At 56.7% G+C, this 16743-nt stretch overlaps 1 protein-coding gene across 1 annotated transcript; it reads left to right on the top strand.

Annotated features, from left to right (window-relative positions):
* The first annotated feature begins 2431 nt into the window (after nucleotides 1–2431).
* On the top strand, nucleotides 2432–15116 carry Bcam (basal cell adhesion molecule (Lutheran blood group)). Its single transcript, XM_070001212.1, has 15 exons — nucleotides 2432–2552; nucleotides 4153–4274; nucleotides 4666–4894; nucleotides 4976–5046; nucleotides 5172–5268; nucleotides 5353–5535; nucleotides 6749–6885; nucleotides 7328–7484; nucleotides 12028–12146; nucleotides 12248–12389; nucleotides 12783–12919; nucleotides 13080–13221; nucleotides 13311–13455; nucleotides 14435–14552; nucleotides 14638–15116. The coding sequence occupies exons 1-15, from the start codon at nucleotides 2471–2473 to the stop codon at nucleotides 14641–14643; spliced, it is 1887 nt and encodes a 628-aa protein (XP_069857313.1). The 5' UTR covers nucleotides 2432–2470; the 3' UTR covers nucleotides 14644–15116.
* Nucleotides 15117–16743: the final 1627 nt, after the last annotated feature.

Here is a 16743-nt window from a genome sequence, read left to right as displayed (position 1 = left end):
CAGTGGCCAGGGCTGGAGGAGAGGAGCCACGCCCAGCTCCTCCTGCGGGATTCGCTCCTGCATTTGTCACAAGTCTGGCTCTGCTACCAACGCTGACATCACCTTGCCTCCCACAGAAGCAAGAAAGCAAACATCCGTCCTTTTTAGCTTATAGAGGGAGCATCAGAGCCAGACACCCGTAACTCACTCCTGCCATCCTACCTATTCAGGAAGCTGAGATCTGAGGGACTGGAGTTCAAAGCCAAGCAAGCCCCGGGGAGGGAAGTGCTTGAGACTCATAACTCTGATTAACCAGCAAAAGGCAGGGCTGGAGGCATGGTTCAAGCGGTGGAGGCACCCACTGAGCAAAAGCACGAAGCCTTGAGTTCAGGCCAGAGCACATACACATAAATGCAAGATGGCAGGATGCTGAAAACGTCTGGGCAAATACTACAGCCTTTCACGGAAGGGTAGCAAGGCGTTCCTCACCATGACTGCTGGCCAAGGAGGTGGCCACGTAAGGTCCCATGGCCTAGTGACTAGCTGTTGTGGTTGGAGTGTGTAGCGTTCGCCCCGTGGCGTTCACGCAATGACAAGATAGCCCCACATCACATGACCCCTTGTGAAGTGACAGGTGACTGTGTGATCAGCTCTAACCTGGGAGACAGCCCGGCCAGAATTAGAACACAATTCAGTTCACAAATATTTACTTGTCTTATGCCAAGCAAAGCCAGGCAGGGGCACTGCAAAGAAAAAAGCAAAAAAACAACAACAAAAAACAGAAAGGTAATATAAAACCGTAGCTCACGCCTGTAGTCCCAGCTACTCAGGAAGTTGAGATGTGAGGATCATGGTTCAAAGCCAATCCAGACAGGAAAGTCTGTGAGACTCTGCTCTCCCATGAACTATCAAAAAGCTAGAAGTGGCTCTGTCTGTGGCTTAAGCAGTAGAGCACCAGCCTTGAGCACAAAAGATCAGAGAGAAGAGCCCAGGTCCTGAGTTCAAGTCCCAGCATAGGCACCAAAAAAGAAACAACAAAAGACAGCCAAGCCTCTTAGAAGGGCTAAGACAGGGCCATTCCAATGGGGACCACCCAGAGCATGCAGGATGGGGGCCGGGGCTAGGGCAGAGAGAACTTGAAAGAGCGAGCCCATCCATTTTGAAGGAGGGAATAAATATTGCTAATACCCAATTGCTGTCTTGTCCCACCAAGGAGAACAAAGTCGCTTTGGCAAGTCAGGCTACCTGTAATCCAAGCCTTCTCTGATACTATAGGAAGCTCCCTTCCAGCTGATCAGAGGCGTGACCAGTGACCCCCACCACTGACTACCACCAAGTACCACCCCTCCCATCCACCCCACACACACTCTGAGCTGGTTTGTACAAAGCCTTGAGCTTCCTGATCTGTGACACCCCCACCAACCCATTGCCTGACCTGTGAACCCTAACCACACGTGGCCTGGCTCCACCTCCTCTTTCCCTCTCCTTCCCAGGAGCCCTGGCTTCCACCCCCTCCTCCCCTCACCTGCCTTGGCCTGCCAAAGGAATGAAGGGGAGAGAAGGAAGGAGAAAGGAGGGGGTGACATTCCTGGGATTCCCTGAGCTGGGGGGGGCAGAGATAGGGCCTTTCAAAGAGAGAGGGGGGAAAGGGAGAGAGAGAGCGTGCTTGGGAGAGGAGAGGGCACCCCGCACCCCCACCCATCATTCCAGAGTTCTATAGGCAGAACTGAAAATGGAAGACAATTCGAGATAAGAGAGTGAGTGAACTGGTTTCGTTCCAGGCCACTGAGGGTCGGATGTGAGGTGCAACCAGGGAGAAAGAAGCTGCTTGGGGTCAGAGGGGGGACAGTCACAGGAGGAGAGGCCTCTAACCTCACCTGAGGTCAGATGGTTCAAATCCACACTAAGCCAGGTGCTGGTGGCTCACACCTGTCATCCTAGCTATTCAGGAGGTGCCGTCAGAGCATCAAGGCTTGAAGCACAGTCCCTGAGACACTTATCGCCAATGACCCACCAAAAGTGGAAGCTGTGGCTCAAGTGGTAGAGCACCAGCCTTAAGCTCAGGACAGCATCCACACCCTGAGTTCAAACTGGCACACACACAAAATCCACAGCCACTGGTCACAGGGTAAGGGGGTTGGGGGGTCTTCTAAAGCCTCAGGTCCAAAAGGGAGTGGGGGGACAAGCTCAGGACCCCAGCTAGGCGGGTTGGGCAAAGCCCTGGGCCCCCCACCCCCACCCCCAGGGGGTGGACGGAGCTGGGGTGCACGCGCGCGCGCGCAGGGGTCCGCTCCGGGCAGTGGGAGGTCCTGGCCCGGCGCCCAGGCAGCAGGGAGGAGTGGGCGTGGTCGCGGTGCGGAGTGGGCGTGGCCCAGCGGAGAAGCGGGTGCGATTGGTGGGCGTGGTTCGGGGGCGTGGCCTCTGCCGCCGGGCCCCGCCGCCGCCGCCGAGCCTCACCCCAAGCTCAGTTGCCGCCGCCGCAGCCGCGAACATGGAGCCCCCGGACGCGGGAATCGGGGCGCGCGGGGCCCCGCGGCTGCTGTGGCTCGCGTTCCTGCTGACGGTGCACCCAGGTAGGGACTCGGGGTGAGAACAGGGAGGGGTTGGGGAGAACCCCGGGGAAGGAAACAGGACTAAACACCACCGTCCCAGGGTACAAAATCTGGGGGACCCCTGGAGAGGAGGAGGAGGAGACACGAGGACGCGGTGATCCACTCCTTCCCCTGCTCAGGACCCCAGGAATCCCCTTGTTTTCTGGGGTTCCTGGAATCTGGGCCGTTGGGACCCGAGTCATGACCCTCCACTTGCTAGAGTGAAAAACAAACCCCGGAGAAAGCTGTCCCCCCCCCCCCTCTTCCAGTTTCTCTGGTAGCTCAGGGGGGGACTCTGTGGCCAAACCAGCCATTCGTGTAGTTTGAAAGTAGTCTCCTGGTTCAGCGAGGGCCCAGAGTCCCAGCCCTGGCTGTGAGTCCTTAGAACAAAGTGACCGCCACCCCCTTTCCCCTCCACTGTCCTGTGGGGCCTCAGCTAAATCCACACACCTGCGTGGTGGCCTGAAGGGCTGGCCGGAGGACATCCGATGGCCAGCCCTGGCTGTCTGCAGCTCCACCCCAGCCCTGGGAACCAGCCTGGCCCCATCTCTACTCCCTTGGGGCAGGCTGGGGCCAGAGGTGAGCCCGCGAGCCTAGGAATCCAGGCTCCTAAACAAGCATGGTAAATAGTGGGTCCCCAGGGGTAAGCCCGGGCCTGGCTGGGAGGTTCTCAGAACTGGAAGCTATGCCAAGATGCCAGCCTGGAGGGTGCATTCCCAGCACCGAGTGCTCAACATGCCAGGATCCTCACGGGAGTCCCAGACTCAGCCGCCCATGCCCCCAGGACCCAAATCCTGACCTCACCCGTATCCCATGCTGGGTGACTCACCTTACCTTCTCTGCTCTTCCATTAAAAGGGTTGGAGAGCCAAGGGGCGGGTAGGGGGCTCTGGCGCCAAGCCGGGCAGGTCTCAGCCAGCCTGGCCCTCCCACATTCCTGAAACCTGCCCAGCCCTGTCCCCCCTGGCCACCCCCACACACCCATCCTTCTCCAGGCCCGGGCCGCAGCCTACACCCCAGCCCCCCATGCATGAGGGAGCACAAAAGCTCCAGGAGCTCAGGCCCCATCCAGGGAAGCACAGAGATTCACAGCGATCTGGAGACCAAGCCAGGGAGAGACCCTCTTGCAGAGACCCAAGTCTCTGAGCCAGACCTGCACAGGTGCTGGAGGGCACGGATGAGCCAGGTGTGGCCCTGCCCTTATTAAGGGGCCTTTGTTGTTGTAGGAAAAGCAGGAGTAGACAGTTTATTCTGAAGCATTGAGGGAAGGACACGAGGTTCTTGTGCCACCAGCAGTGCTGGCACAAGAGAGCTGTAGCTTTACGGGTGTAGGGATGAGAAGCTTCTCTGATGGTCCCTACCTGCCCGAAGATGCAGAGGTGGGAGATGGAGAAAGAAGGGAGCTGAGTCTGAGGGAGGAGGCTGCAGCCTGGATCACTGGGTCTGATTCAGGAGGGTGAGGTCTGGATCCTGCAGACTGAGGGAAGAGGCTGAGGTCTGGACTCCTGGGTCTGAGGGAGGAGGCTGGGGTCTAGAGAGCTGTCCAGGTGAGTGGCCATGAACAGTGGCACGCTGCCCGACAGGTGTGCAGGCGGAGGTGCACCTGTCCGTGCCCTCTCTGGTGGAGGTCATGCAGGGGGAGCTGGTCACCCTGGACTGCACCGTCTTGGAGAACCTTGACCAATACATGCTGGAATGGTTTCTTGTAAGTGCTTTGGGCTCAGTTCGGGAGACGGAAGGAGGGAGACAGGGTGTGGGGGGGGGGGAGTCAGGGGTTCAGGGCACAATCAGGGCTGCCCAGGTTTATACCCCAAGAATCAGCAGTAAAATTGGGGAGTGGAAGCCCAGTGAAGGGCTGGGAGGTTGCGTGACCCCAGATATCTGGACAGGAGGAATGGAGGGGGACAGGGGACCCAGAAAGCCAGAGGTGAGAGGCTGGGAGGGAGGAGGCCATGGAGAGCGGGTAGGACCTTGGGAGGAGGGGGGGACAGGCAGGGACAGGGACAGGGAGGGAGAGGAAAGGCCACAGCCGAGGGGAGCAGGGGCTGATGGGAGTGGGTGCCAGAGCCCAGAGCTTCCCCCGTGTCCATCTGCAGACTGACCGCTCAGGGACCCGCCACCGCCTCGCCTCAGCTGAGTACCGGAACTCCAAGCTCCAGGGTTCTGTGGACGATTCTGAGAGCCGCAGCCCCCCATACCAGCTGGATTCCCAGGGGCGCCTGGTGCTGGCTGAGGCCAATGTGGGCGATGAGCGAGACTACGGGTGTGTGGTGAAGGCAGGGGCAGCCGGCACCGCGGAGGCCACCGCCAGCCTCCGAGTGTTTGGTGAGTCTCCCGGGATAGACCGGGCAGATGGCCATGGACCCAGGAAGGAACCCCTGAATTGAACATCTCCCTTCCCCACAGCCAAACCAGAGGCCCCCGAGGTGTCCCCCAACAAAGGGACATTGTCAGTGATGGAAGAGTTGGCCCAGGAGGTAAGCTGACCTTGGGGGCTGACCTCGAGGGGCTCTGGGGTGAAGGATCTGGATGCGAGGGAAGAGGAGAACCAGACTTCAGAGTCCCCGCCCCAAGTTCAAGGCCACGCCCATGTCTGTCCCAGATCGCCACCTGCACCAGCCGCAATGGGAACCCAGCCCCGCAGATCTCGTGGTATCGGGATGGGCAGCACTTGAAGGTACCCATGGAGATGAACCAGGGTGAGTGATCAGGGACAGCCCCATGCCCGGGCTGAGCAGGTGGTGGTGACCGGGGTTGGTGACTGCCTGGCGCCTCTCTCGCAGATAGGTATATGACCAGCCGCACAGTCCGGGAAGCCTCGGGCCTGTTGTCCCTCACCAGCACCCTCTACCTACGGCTCCACAAGAAGGACCGCAACGCCAGCTTCCACTGTGCCGCTCAGTACAACCTCCCCTCCGGCCGCCATGGCCGCCTGGACAGCCCCACCTTCCACCTCACCCTTCACTGTGAGTTCCTGACACCCCCCCACACACACACACACTCTTCCCTGTCCCTCTACCTACCCTGACTTCTTGCTCAAGGCCTGCCCGCTGGCCTCTGACCTCCAATGGGAGCCCAAGGTGACACAGGAGGATCAGGAGTTCCAGGTCAGTCTGGACTACTTTGTTGAGATCTTCTGTCTCAAAAACAAGAGAGAGAGGAAGGAAGGAAAGAAGGGAGGGAGGGAGGGAGGGAGGGAGGGAGGGAGGGAGGGAGGGAGGGAGGCAGGCAGGCAAGTAGTTATCCTAGCTACGCAGGAGGCTGAGATCTAAAGGATGGCATTTAGAGGCCAACCTGAGCAGAATAGTCCTCGAGACTTCATCCTTGAAAAAACAAAACAAAGGGTTGGGAAGGTGGCTCAGTGATAGAGTACTTGCCTTGCATGCCTGAAGTCCTGGGTTCGATTCCTCAATGCCACACAAACAGTGCCAGAAGTGGCACTGTGGCTCAAGTGGTAGAGTGCTAGCCTTGAGCACAAAGAAGCTCAGGGACAGTGCCCGGGCCCTGAGTTCAAGCCCCAGGACTGGAAAAAACAAAATCAGTACTGGAGGCGTGGCTCAGCATTAAAGATGCCTACCTAGCAAGCACAAGGACCCAAGTTCAAACCCCACTAACACACATACATACAAAGTCCCAATGGGTATCTGGCTCTGTACCTCACATTCATTTTCACCCACTCTGACCCCTGACCCTACCCTCAGAGTACGTCCACCTCTGACCTCTGATGTCTCCAATTAGAATAAATGTGAGCTGGGAAGGTGGCTTAGTGGTAGAAGTGCTTGCCTCGCATGCATGAGGCCCTGGGTTCGATTCCTCAGCACCACATAAGCAAAAAAAGCTGGAAGTGGTGCTGTGGCTCAAGTGGTAGAGAGCTAGCCTTGAGCTGAAGAGCTGAGGGACAGCGCCCAGGCCCAGAGTTCAGGCCCCACAACCAACAAAAAAAAAAAAAAAAAAAAAAAAGGAAATAGAATAAATGTGAGTCTGAGATTTGAAATCAGTGCCCTTTGGGGCAGGGCTTGACCTGACTTGTAGTCCTGCCTTTGCGCATGCACGCGAGGGGTGGGGGGCGCTCACCTGCGTGCACCTGTTGCGCATGTGCGCATGGGCACACAGTGGGCGGAGGAATCCTCACACTGCGCATGTGCTGATGGTGCTTGCCTTCTTTGGGTCTTTCTGCAGACCCCACGGAGCACGTGCAGTTCTGGCTGGGCAGCCCGTCCACCACCGAGGGCTGGGTGCGCGAGGGCGATTCGGTCCACATGCTCTGCCAGGGGGACGGCAGCCCCAGCCCAGAGTACACTTTTTTCCGCCTACAGGTAACCCCCACTTCAACCTACCCCTGTGCTCCCCACCTTCGGCGTCCCTGGCCCCTAAAACTCCCTTGCTATTCTAACCTGCACCGGCTTATGATTGATCTATGTATTTTCTTTGCGGTGCTGGAGAGAGAATCCCGGGGGCCTGGTGCATGCCAGACAAGCACTCAACCACCAGAGCCACCCCAACACCCCCATCCCACCTAAGCTAGAAGGACCTCGGACCTCTGGCTCTACACACACACACACACACACACACACACACACACACACACACACACACACACACACACACACACACCAGCTTGGGAGAGTTGTGGCTAAATATATGCAGCTTGGATGACCCCTGACCCTGGGCCCACCTCAGCCTGTGACACCTCAGTCCCTGTCCCCTGGCCTAACGGAGGGTTCCCGAGCCTTGGTTTCTGGTCTCTGGATCACACAGAACGACGAGGAGCAGAGAGTCGGCGTCAACCTCCAGGGAAACTTGACCCTGACGTCTGTGCATCGCAACCAGAGCGGGACTTACGGCTGCCGTGTGGAGGATTACGACGCTGAGGACTACGTCCAGCTGGTCAAGACCTTGGAGCTACGCGTGGCGTGTGAGAGCCTGGGGAGAGAAGGGGGGCCCACCAACTGTCTCCTCACCCCACCCACTCCCACACCTGCCTCTTTCAGTCTGGGCCACCACACCAGACCACCGGACACCTGTCATCCTAGCTGCTCAGGAGGCTGAGATCTGAGGATCATGGTTCAAAGCCAGCCCAAGCTGGAACTTATCTCAAGTGAACTACCAAAAAAAAAAAGTCAGAAATGGAGGTGTGGCTCAAGTGGTAGAGTGCCAGCCCAGGACACTCTCTCTCTCTCTCTCTCTCTCTCTCACACACGCACACACACACACACACACAACCACCACCACCACCACCACCACCACCACCACCACCACCACCACCACCACCACCACCAGAGAGCAATATCATGACCCTCACCTGCATAGAACCTGCTATGGCTCCTTAGCATAAGTGAAGGAGGGAGGAGCCTAGAACCTGTCCTTGGCCTTTAAGGCCCATCTTCCTGCTACATCATCAATGGACCCTTCCTGAAAGCTGTGGTTTCCCCCCCCTCGCCCCCCCCAGACAGACAGACAGACAGACACACACACACACACATACACACACACACACACATCCATCTCCTCACCTGATTGTTAAGTTCTTATCTTCTGGACTCTGTTTTATTTGCTTAATTTGTTTTTACAGTCCTGAAGATAGAACGTAAGGCCTCCGGCTTGCTAGCTAGACAAGAACCACAGCTCTAGTCCTTTTGTTTGTATTTTGTTTTTGAAACAGGGTCTTGATAACTTTGCTCAGACAAGCGTTGAACTTTTTTTATATGTTTGTGCAGGGCCTGAGGCATGATCTCAGGGCCTGCGCACCGTCCCTGAGCTTTGTTGCTTAAGGCTAATACTCTACCACTTGAGCCCCAGTTCTACTTCCAGCTTTTTGGTGGTTCAGCGAAGATCAGAGTCTCACACACTTTCCTGCCTGGGCTGGCATTGAACTGAAATCCTCTGATCTCAGTCTCCTGAGTAGAATCAAGTCTGGTGCTCTAATGCTTGAGCCACAGCTCTGCTTCTGGCTTTTTTTCTTTTCCTTTTTTCTTTGCTCATTAACTGGAGATGAGAGTCTCACAGACTTTTGTGTGCAGGCTGGCTCCTAAAATCCTTAGATCTCAGCCTTCTGAGTAGCTAGGATTACAGGCATGAGTTACCAAGCCTAGACTCGATCTTGTTTTTCTAGGCAGTATTCACAGGGCAGAGGCTCTGTTCCTCTTTGGCATTCACTGGTTCCCCTCAGCCTTCCTGGGGGAGGAGGGAGGAGGGCCCTGAGTGGATGGTGGGGACCCCACTCTAAGGCAGACAGTGCAGTCTTCCTTCCGCAGGAGAGCAGCCAGCAGACACATGCTGGCCGAGACTCTGGTCTTTTTGGGTAACAGCGCTGATAATATCAAGGGAGGGGATTAGACAAGGAGTAACGCAGTCTCCTTGGCCATGCGACTCTGTGGCAGAGTCTGCAGGGCATCGAGAGGGCTCCATGTCTGTTGGGAGATGAGAGTGGGCAGGGCAGAGGTTGGCCTGGGTCTAAAGAAGGCCTGGGTTGGCCCTCCAGGGCTCTTGGACAGGAGGCTGGCCTTTGCCAGCTGTCCCCAGTTGGGACAGGGGAGCAGGCTGTGTGCTGAGGGGGTGAGGGCCCCTGCGCAGCTGAGGCCGTTCCCAGAGAAGCAGGACAGCTGCATCTGGCAGCTGTCAGCTGTGCAACAGCTGGGGAATCTGTCCTTCAGCAGTTAAAGGAGGATCTGAGTGCCCACGGAGGGGGGGAGGGTGGCACGTGGGGGCAGGAGGAGGCCAGAGAGGCGTCAGGAAAAGGGTGAGAAACTGAGAGGGGAAACCCGAAATGAAGGCTGGAGGCATGGATCAAGTGGAAAAGGGCTTGCCTAGCAAGCTTACAGCCCTGAGTTCAAACCCCAGTACCTAGCCCAAGGCACCGGTAGCTCATGCCTGCCATCCTAGCTACTCAGGAGGCTGAGATCTGAGGATCGAGGTTCAAAGCCAGCCCAGGACCTGGGCACTGGTGGCTCACACCTGTCATCCTAACTACTCAGGAGGCTGAGAGCTGAGGATCACAGTTCAAAGCCAGCCCGGGCAAGAAAGTCTGTGAGACTCTTATCTCACAAATAACCACCAGAAAACTGGAAGTGGTGCCATGGCTCAAGTGGTAGAGTGCTAGCCTTGAGCTTAAAATCAGACCCAGAGTTCAAGCCCCATGATGGGGGTTGGTGGGAGGGGGAACAAGCCAGCTTGGACAGGAAAATCCTTAAGACTATTCTTTTTTTTTGGTCAGTCGTGGGGCTTGAACTCTGGGCCTGGGCGCTGTCCCTCAGCTCTTCAGCTCAAGGCTAGCACTCAACCACTTGAGCCACAGTGCCACTTCCAGTTTTCTAGTGGTTTATTGGAGATAAGAGGCTCATGGACTTTCCTGCCCAGGTTGGCTTTGAACCGTAATCCTCAGATCTCAGCCTCCTGAATACTAGGATGGCAGGCATGAGCCACCAGCACCCAGCATCCTTAAGATTCTTTTTTTTTTTTTTTTTGTCGGTCGTGGGGCTTGAACTCTGGGCCTGGGCGCTGTCCTTCAGCTCTTCAGCTCAAGGCGAGCGCTCTACCACTTGAGCTACAGCGCCACTTCCGGTTTTCTGGTGGTTTATTAGAGATAGGAGTCTCACTGTCTCTCCTGCCCGGGCTGGCTTTGAGATCCTCAGATCTCAGCCTCCTGAGTAGCTAGGATTACAGGCGTGAGCCACCAGCGCCCGGCTAAGATTCTTATCTCCAATGAACCACTGGAGAACCTCAAGTAGCACTAGCCTTGAGTGAAAAAGCTCAGGAACAGCGCCTAGGTCCTGAATGCAATCGACAAAAAAAATAGAAATGCAAAGAGCTAAACACAGCAGCATAAGCAAAGCATGTTTGAAGGAGCTGAGGCAGGTCAGGACTTGGCACTGGAGAAATCTAAAACTAGCAAGAGATCCCCTCAGTGGAGCCAAGTAGGAAAAGGAGCAGAAGATGCTGATCAGAAGAGGCCAGCAGGGCGGGATCTTGTGGGCTGTGTCAGGGAATTTGACTATGGGATCCAGAGTTATCCCGAAGCCATTGCAAGAATTGCTTTGAGAAGAGTCTTCTTCATTGGAAGATGCAGTGAGAAAGGGGAATCAAGGAGTAGGGGTGGGGTGTGGCCGTGTGGTGGGCGTGGCTCTAGGTGGGTGTGGCCCAGCTGGCTTTGCAGATGCCCATCAAGCAATGAACCCCGAGGTTCATTCCTCAGGTGGGGAGCAGGGCCAGGAAGTGAGGAGGAGGCCAGATCAGAGATGGAGGGAAGGGAAGGAGGCTCCTTCTTGCAGGTGGAGCAGGTGGCGATTTTGCTGGCACTTGTGGGGCTTGAATTCCAGCTTTGTGTTTAATCTGCAGGCTTTGGGCCTTGTAGAGTCACCCTTCCCACCCAGTTTGCTTCATTTCATTTTCAGATAGAGTCTCCAGCTTTTGCTCAGGGCTGGCCTCGGACTATGATCCTCTTACTTCTACCTCTCACATAGCCAGGATTATAGGCATGAGCTACCAATGCCCACGGTCTGGGCCCAGCTTCATAAAGGTTTTGTTTTTTATTTTTATTTTTTGCTGGTCCTGGGACTTGAACTCAGGGCCTAAATCCCTGAGTCTCTTTGTGCTTAAGCATAGCATTCTACCACTTGAGCCACAGCGCCACTTCTAGTTTTTTCTGATAGTTTATTGGAGATAAGAGGCTCACAGACTTTCCTGTCCAGGCTGGCTTCATACTGCAATAGTCAAATCTCAGCTTCCTAAGTAGCTAGGATTATAGGCGCGAGACTACAGGCACCCAACTAGGTTTTTGGTTTCTTAAATTGTTATTTAAAGTCAGGTAATGGACAATGTCACCTTCATAAAGTCTTTTTTTGGGGGGGAGTGTGGGGGGTCATTCTTGGGACTTGAACTCACCTGAGCACTGTCCCTGAACTCTTTTGCTCAAGGCTGACAACTCTACCACTTTGAGCCACAGCTCCACTTTAGGTTTTTGAATGGTTCGTTAGGGATAAGAGTCTCATGACTTTCCTACCCAGGCTGGCTTTGAACTGCGATCCTCAGATCTCAGCCTCCTGAGTAGCTAGGATGACAGGCGTGAGCCACCAGCCCCATGCCACAAAGTCTTAAACCACATACACATGATGAATGTGGATCCATGGGAAGGAGGCAAAAGTTAGAGCTTGAACAAGCATTTGGATGGAGGCTGGAGGGGCGGGGGTGGTTGGGGCTTGGAAGCAGATCCCTTGCTTTAGCCTCAGGGAGGCTCTGGGATCCATCGCCAGACAACACAACAAAGCTTGGGGCTCAGCCATCAGCCTGAGAGCAAAGTGGACCTGGGCTTTGATTCCTGGACTTGTAGATTTTGGCCTGAGGGCCTAGGTGAGGGATTGGAGGAGGAGATCCGGTGGTGTTCTTACCCCAGACAGCCCTGCAGAGTCCCTGGTTGAGGTGGGGGCTTTCTGGGGTAGGTAACATGCTGTCCCCCCCCATAGACCTGGACCCCCTGGAGCTGAGTGTAGAAGAGCAGCTCCCTGTGTTTCTCAACAGCAGCCTTACACCTGTCCACTGCTCTGCCCACGGCCTGCCCAAACCCACCCTCCACTGGACCAAGGTAAGGGGTGGGGGGAAACGGAGCCCCAAGTCTCCGACCCTCTGCTTGGCCCCCTTCACCTGCTCACAGCCCCACCTGGCCTTCTCCTCTCTCCTCCCCAGGATTCTGTCCCCCTGGGGGATGGCGCCACCCTCTCCATCAGCGACATCACCTTTGATTCGGCGGGCACCTACCTGTGTGAGGCCTCCACGCCCACCGTCCCCCTCCTCAGCCGCACCCGGAGCTTCAGGCTGCTGGTTCAAGGTTCGAGACCAGGGACGGCTGGGATGGAGACAATGGCACTGTCTTCTCTCTTCTCTTTCTCTTTTGTGTGTGGGGGGGGGGGGCGGTTCCCCTGGGACTCGAACTCAGGGCCTGGGCACGATCCTCGAGCTGTTTTTGCTCAGGGCTAGGTAGTAACTCTACCACTTGAGTCACAGCTCCACTTCCAGCTGGCTCATGGGAGATCACGGACTTTCCTGCCCAGGCTGGCTTTGAACTTCGACCCTCAGATCTCAGCCTCCTGAGTAGTTAGGATGACAGGCGTGAGCCACCAGAGCTCAAGGAACTCTTCTTCCCCTCCCCTTCCTCTCTTTTCCCCTTCCCATGTCTTTGGGCCTCCCGCTCACTTGTTCTGGGATCCCCCATTTTGCACAGGGTCACCTGAGTTAAAACCCTTAGAGATGGAGCCCAAGCCCAAAGATGGCTGGACGGAGGGAGACGAAGTACGACTGGCCTGCTCCGCCCGCGGCTACCCAGAGCCCACGCTCACCTGGAGCCAGCGGGGTGGCACTGTAAGGGACAGCCCTGAGCACCCCCCCAACCCCTAGCCCATCCCAGTATCCTGTATTATCCCTGCACCTCTGGGGGACAAGGCCTCCTCTGGCCTGTCCCCTGTCCCCCTCGGCCCTTGCCCTGTAGCCCAAGGGCCGGGCCTCATCCAGGTCTCCGCAGCCCCCAGAGCCGAGTGGAGGCCCGGGCTGGGTGAGCAGCGTGCTGACCCTGAAGGTGAGCAGCGCCCTGGGCCGAGAGGGCGTCTCCTGCGAGGCCTCCAACGTCCATGGCAAAACCAGCCACGTCTTCCACTTCGGGACGGGTGAGTCACCCCCTCTGGGGAGCCAGGGGTGGGGTGCTGGCAGGCCCTGCCTGGCAGGCTGAGCCCACCTCCCCACCCTGTCCCCACAGTGGCCCCCCAGATGGCCCAGGCCGGCGTGGCGGTGATGGCCGTGGCGGTCAGTGTGGGTCTCCTGCTCCTGGTCGTGGCTGCTTTCTACTGCATGAGACGCAAGGGTCGCCCCGGCTGCTGCCGGCGGGCGGAAAAGGGGGCCCCGTGAGTCACCCCAACTTCCTCCTAGCTTCCCTCAGCCCCCCAGCCCACCCATGTACCCCAACCCCTCTGCCCCACCTCTCCTCAGATACTCCCAGCCCCCTACCCCACCTCCACTCCACCCCCCTCCAAATCTATCCACCTCGACTCTCCCCACCCTGCTCACCCCAAACCCTCAGATCTGCCTCCATCTCTCTCTGTTCCAGTCTTTTTGCGGGGGGGGGGGGTCCGGTCGTGGGGCCTGAACTCTGGGCCTGGGCGCTGTCCCTCAGCTCTTCAGCTCAAGGCTAGCACTCTACCACTTGAGCCACAGTGCCATTTCCAGCTTTTTGCTTTTTGCTTATGTGGTGCTGAGGAATCGAACCCAGGGCCTCAGGCATGCAAGGCAAGCACAACTACCACTGAGCCACCTTCCCAGCCCCTCTCCGTTCCAGTCTTTTGTGTTTTGGGGGGAGCTGGGGTGGAACCCAGGGCCTTGTGCTGGCAAGGCAGTACTCTTCTACTTGAGCCTCACACCCCTAGTGCTTCTGTTTTGGCCCCAGCGGGTTAGAATTCTTGTATCACAGCTTCCTGAGTGGCTGGACTTATAGGCATGTGCTACAGCCCCTGGCTTTGTTTCCACTGTTGTTGATCTTATCCAGTCCTCAACCAGTCCCCTAGTTCCTTCTCTTCTTTTTTTTTTTTTTTTAAGTCGGTCATGGGGCTTGAACTCTGGGCCTGGGCGCTGTCCCTCAGCTTTTCAGCTCAAGACGAGCACACTACCACTTGAGCCACAGCGCCACTTCCAGTCTTCTGGTGTTATTTGGAGATAAGAGTCTCCCAGACTTTCTTGCCCTGGCTGGCTTTGAACTGTGATCCTCAGATCTCAGCCTCCTGAGTAGCTAGGATTACAAGCATGAGCCACCAGCGCCCAAGCCTAGTTCCTTCTTAGGGGTGACCCCATCCCCATTCTCCCCCCCCCCCCCCGCCCCGCCTTCCCCAGGCCACCGGGGGAGCCAGAGCTGAGCCACTCGGCATCTGAGCGGCCGGAACACACAGGCCTCCTCATTGGAGGCACCTCTGGGGGCGCAAGGAGTGGCAGCGGGGGCTTCGGCGATGAGGTGAGCAGGGGCCTGGGATGGGGAGCAGACTGGGCCCGGGGCAGCCTTGTGGACATGGGCTGAGTTATCCTCTCTCTCTCCCCAGTGCTGAGCCCAGGTCCCCCCCTCACCCCTCCCCCAGAAGCCATCACTGGACCTGACACCTTGGACATGCGGGACAAGGCCCGCAGGCCTCCGCCCCCTTCCTTCTGCTGCCTACCGGGCCCTCCCTTCCTTCCTCCACCGCCATGGCCTCGGCCTGGGGCGGGTGCAGTGAGGCTGGGGGGGGGGGCCTTCCTCCAGGGTGTGTGTGTGTGTGTGTGTGTGTGTGTGTGTGTGTGTGAGTGTGAGTCTCCCAGGCCCAGAATAGCTGCTGGACACCAGCCCAGCACCCGCCAGCGCCCGGCCAGCCCCAGGCCCCGAGGGTCGGGGCCTGCGCGGCTATTTTTACCTCCGCCTCTCTCGCCGGTCCCCCCCCCCCACCTGACTCCATCTCTGTCCTGCTGCATAGTCTGACACTGGATCTCCCCCCACCCCATTATATGTGAACACTGGAGACCCCAATAAATGCCACCTGTCACATGACCGGAGTCACACGGGGGAGGGTGCCCAGGTGATTGTCCTTCCCTGCAGCTGTTCCTGGAGAAGCATGATGTCATGGAGAAGAGAGAAAGAGAGAGAGACTCCCCAGGGTGACTCAGCTAGCCAAGGCTGACAGAGAAAGCTGCCAGGGATCTTCTGAAGCCTTGGGGACCAGTGGCCAGTGCCCACCTGGGAATGTGGGGGGGGGCGATCCCTTTAAGGAGAAATGCCAGCAACTCTAGCTGGTCCCCCCCCACACACACCTAGGGAACCAAGGCCGGGGGAAGGCATTCATGGCTTCACTGAACATGGTGCCTCCCGCTGTGGGAGGCCAGGAGCCCCCACCCCGCCCTGGGGAAGTCAGGCCAGCTCAAGCAATGCTGCCAAAGCTTGGGGCCAAGCGAAGAGGCACACGGCTGGACTTCCTGAGGTCTAGGAAGAAGGATATGGGAGAAGAATGGAGAGACACAGGATGTCCATGAAGGAGAGTAGAGATGGGGGAAGCTTGGAGAAAGACACAAAAAGTGGGTTGGGAATGTGGCTTAGTGGTAGAGTGCTTGCCTAGCATGCACAAAGTCCTGGGTTCGATTCCTCAGTACCACATACACAGAAAAAGCTGCAAGTGGCGCTGTGGCTCAAGGGGTAGAGCACTAGCCTTGAGCAAAAAGAAGTTCAAGGATGTGAGGATCATGGTTCAAAGCCAGCCTGGACAGGAAAAGGCCATAAGACTCCTATCCCCAATAAACCACTCAGAAAATCAGAAGTGGTATTGAGGCTTAAGTGGTAGAGCGCTCTCCTTGGGCTGAAGAGCTGAGAGACAGCATCCAAGCCCAGAGTTCAAGCCCCATGACTGATCAAAAAAGAAAAAGAAAGCTCAGGGACAGTGCACAGGCCCTGAGTTCAAGCCCCAGGACTGGCAAAAAAAAAAAAAAAAAAAAGATGTGGGGAGCCCAGTGCCCATGGCTCATGCCCACAATCCTAGCTTCTCTGGCTTAGGTCTGAGTATCATGGTTATCTTATCTGCAGTTTACCACCAGAAAGCCAGAAGTGCTGTGGTTCCAAGTGGTAGAGCAATAACCTTGAGTAAAAGCACTCAGGAACAATGCTCAGGCCCTGAGTTCAAGTCCCATGACTGACTAAAAATAAAAAAGATAGGGCTGGGAAGGTGGCTCAGTGGTAGAGTGCTTGCCTTGCATGCATGAGGTCCTGGGTTCAATTCCTCAGCACCACATAAGCAAAAAAAAAAAAAAAAAAAAAAAAAGCCGGAAGTGGCGCTGTGGCTCAAGTGGTAGAGTGCTAGCCTTGAGCTGAAGAGCTGAGGGACAGCGCCCAGGCCCAGAGCTCAGGCCCCATGACTGGCAAAAAAAAAAAGGAAAAAAAATAAAGTCCATGAGACTCTTATCTCCAATGAACTACCAAACAACTGGAAGTGGCACTGTGGCTCAAGTGGTAGAGTGCTCGCCTTGAGCTGAAGAGCTGAGGGACAGCGCCCAGGCCCAGAGTTCAAGCCCCATGACCAGACTCCCCCCAAAAAAAAAAAACCAGACATGGCTTAAGTAGTAGAGTGCCAGCCAAGCAAGCCTGCGGACTTAAGTTCAAACTCTGGTACCAGCCAAAAAAAGTAAATAAA

Source organism: Dipodomys merriami, unplaced genomic scaffold, assembly GCF_024711535.1.
Source record: "Dipodomys merriami isolate MVZ:Mamm:240054 unplaced genomic scaffold, mDipMer1.0.p SCAF_57, whole genome shotgun sequence".
NCBI lineage: Eukaryota > Metazoa > Chordata > Mammalia > Rodentia > Heteromyidae > Dipodomys > Dipodomys merriami.
This window is presented reverse-complemented; position numbering and strand designations above follow the sequence as displayed.

Excerpts from the sequence above, each read along its gene's own strand:
- Bcam (XM_070001212.1), top strand. The coding sequence starts at position 2,471 with ATGGAGCCCCCGGACGCGGGAATCGGGGCGCGCGGGGCCCCGCGGCTG. Across the intron at positions 7,485-12,027 it reads CTTGGAGCTACGCGTGGCGT|ACCTGGACCCCCTGGAGCTG; the intron begins GTGAGAGCCTGG and ends CCCCCCCCATAG. Across the intron at positions 12,147-12,247 it reads CCACCCTCCACTGGACCAAG|GATTCTGTCCCCCTGGGGGA; the intron begins GTAAGGGGTGGG and ends TCTCCTCCCCAG.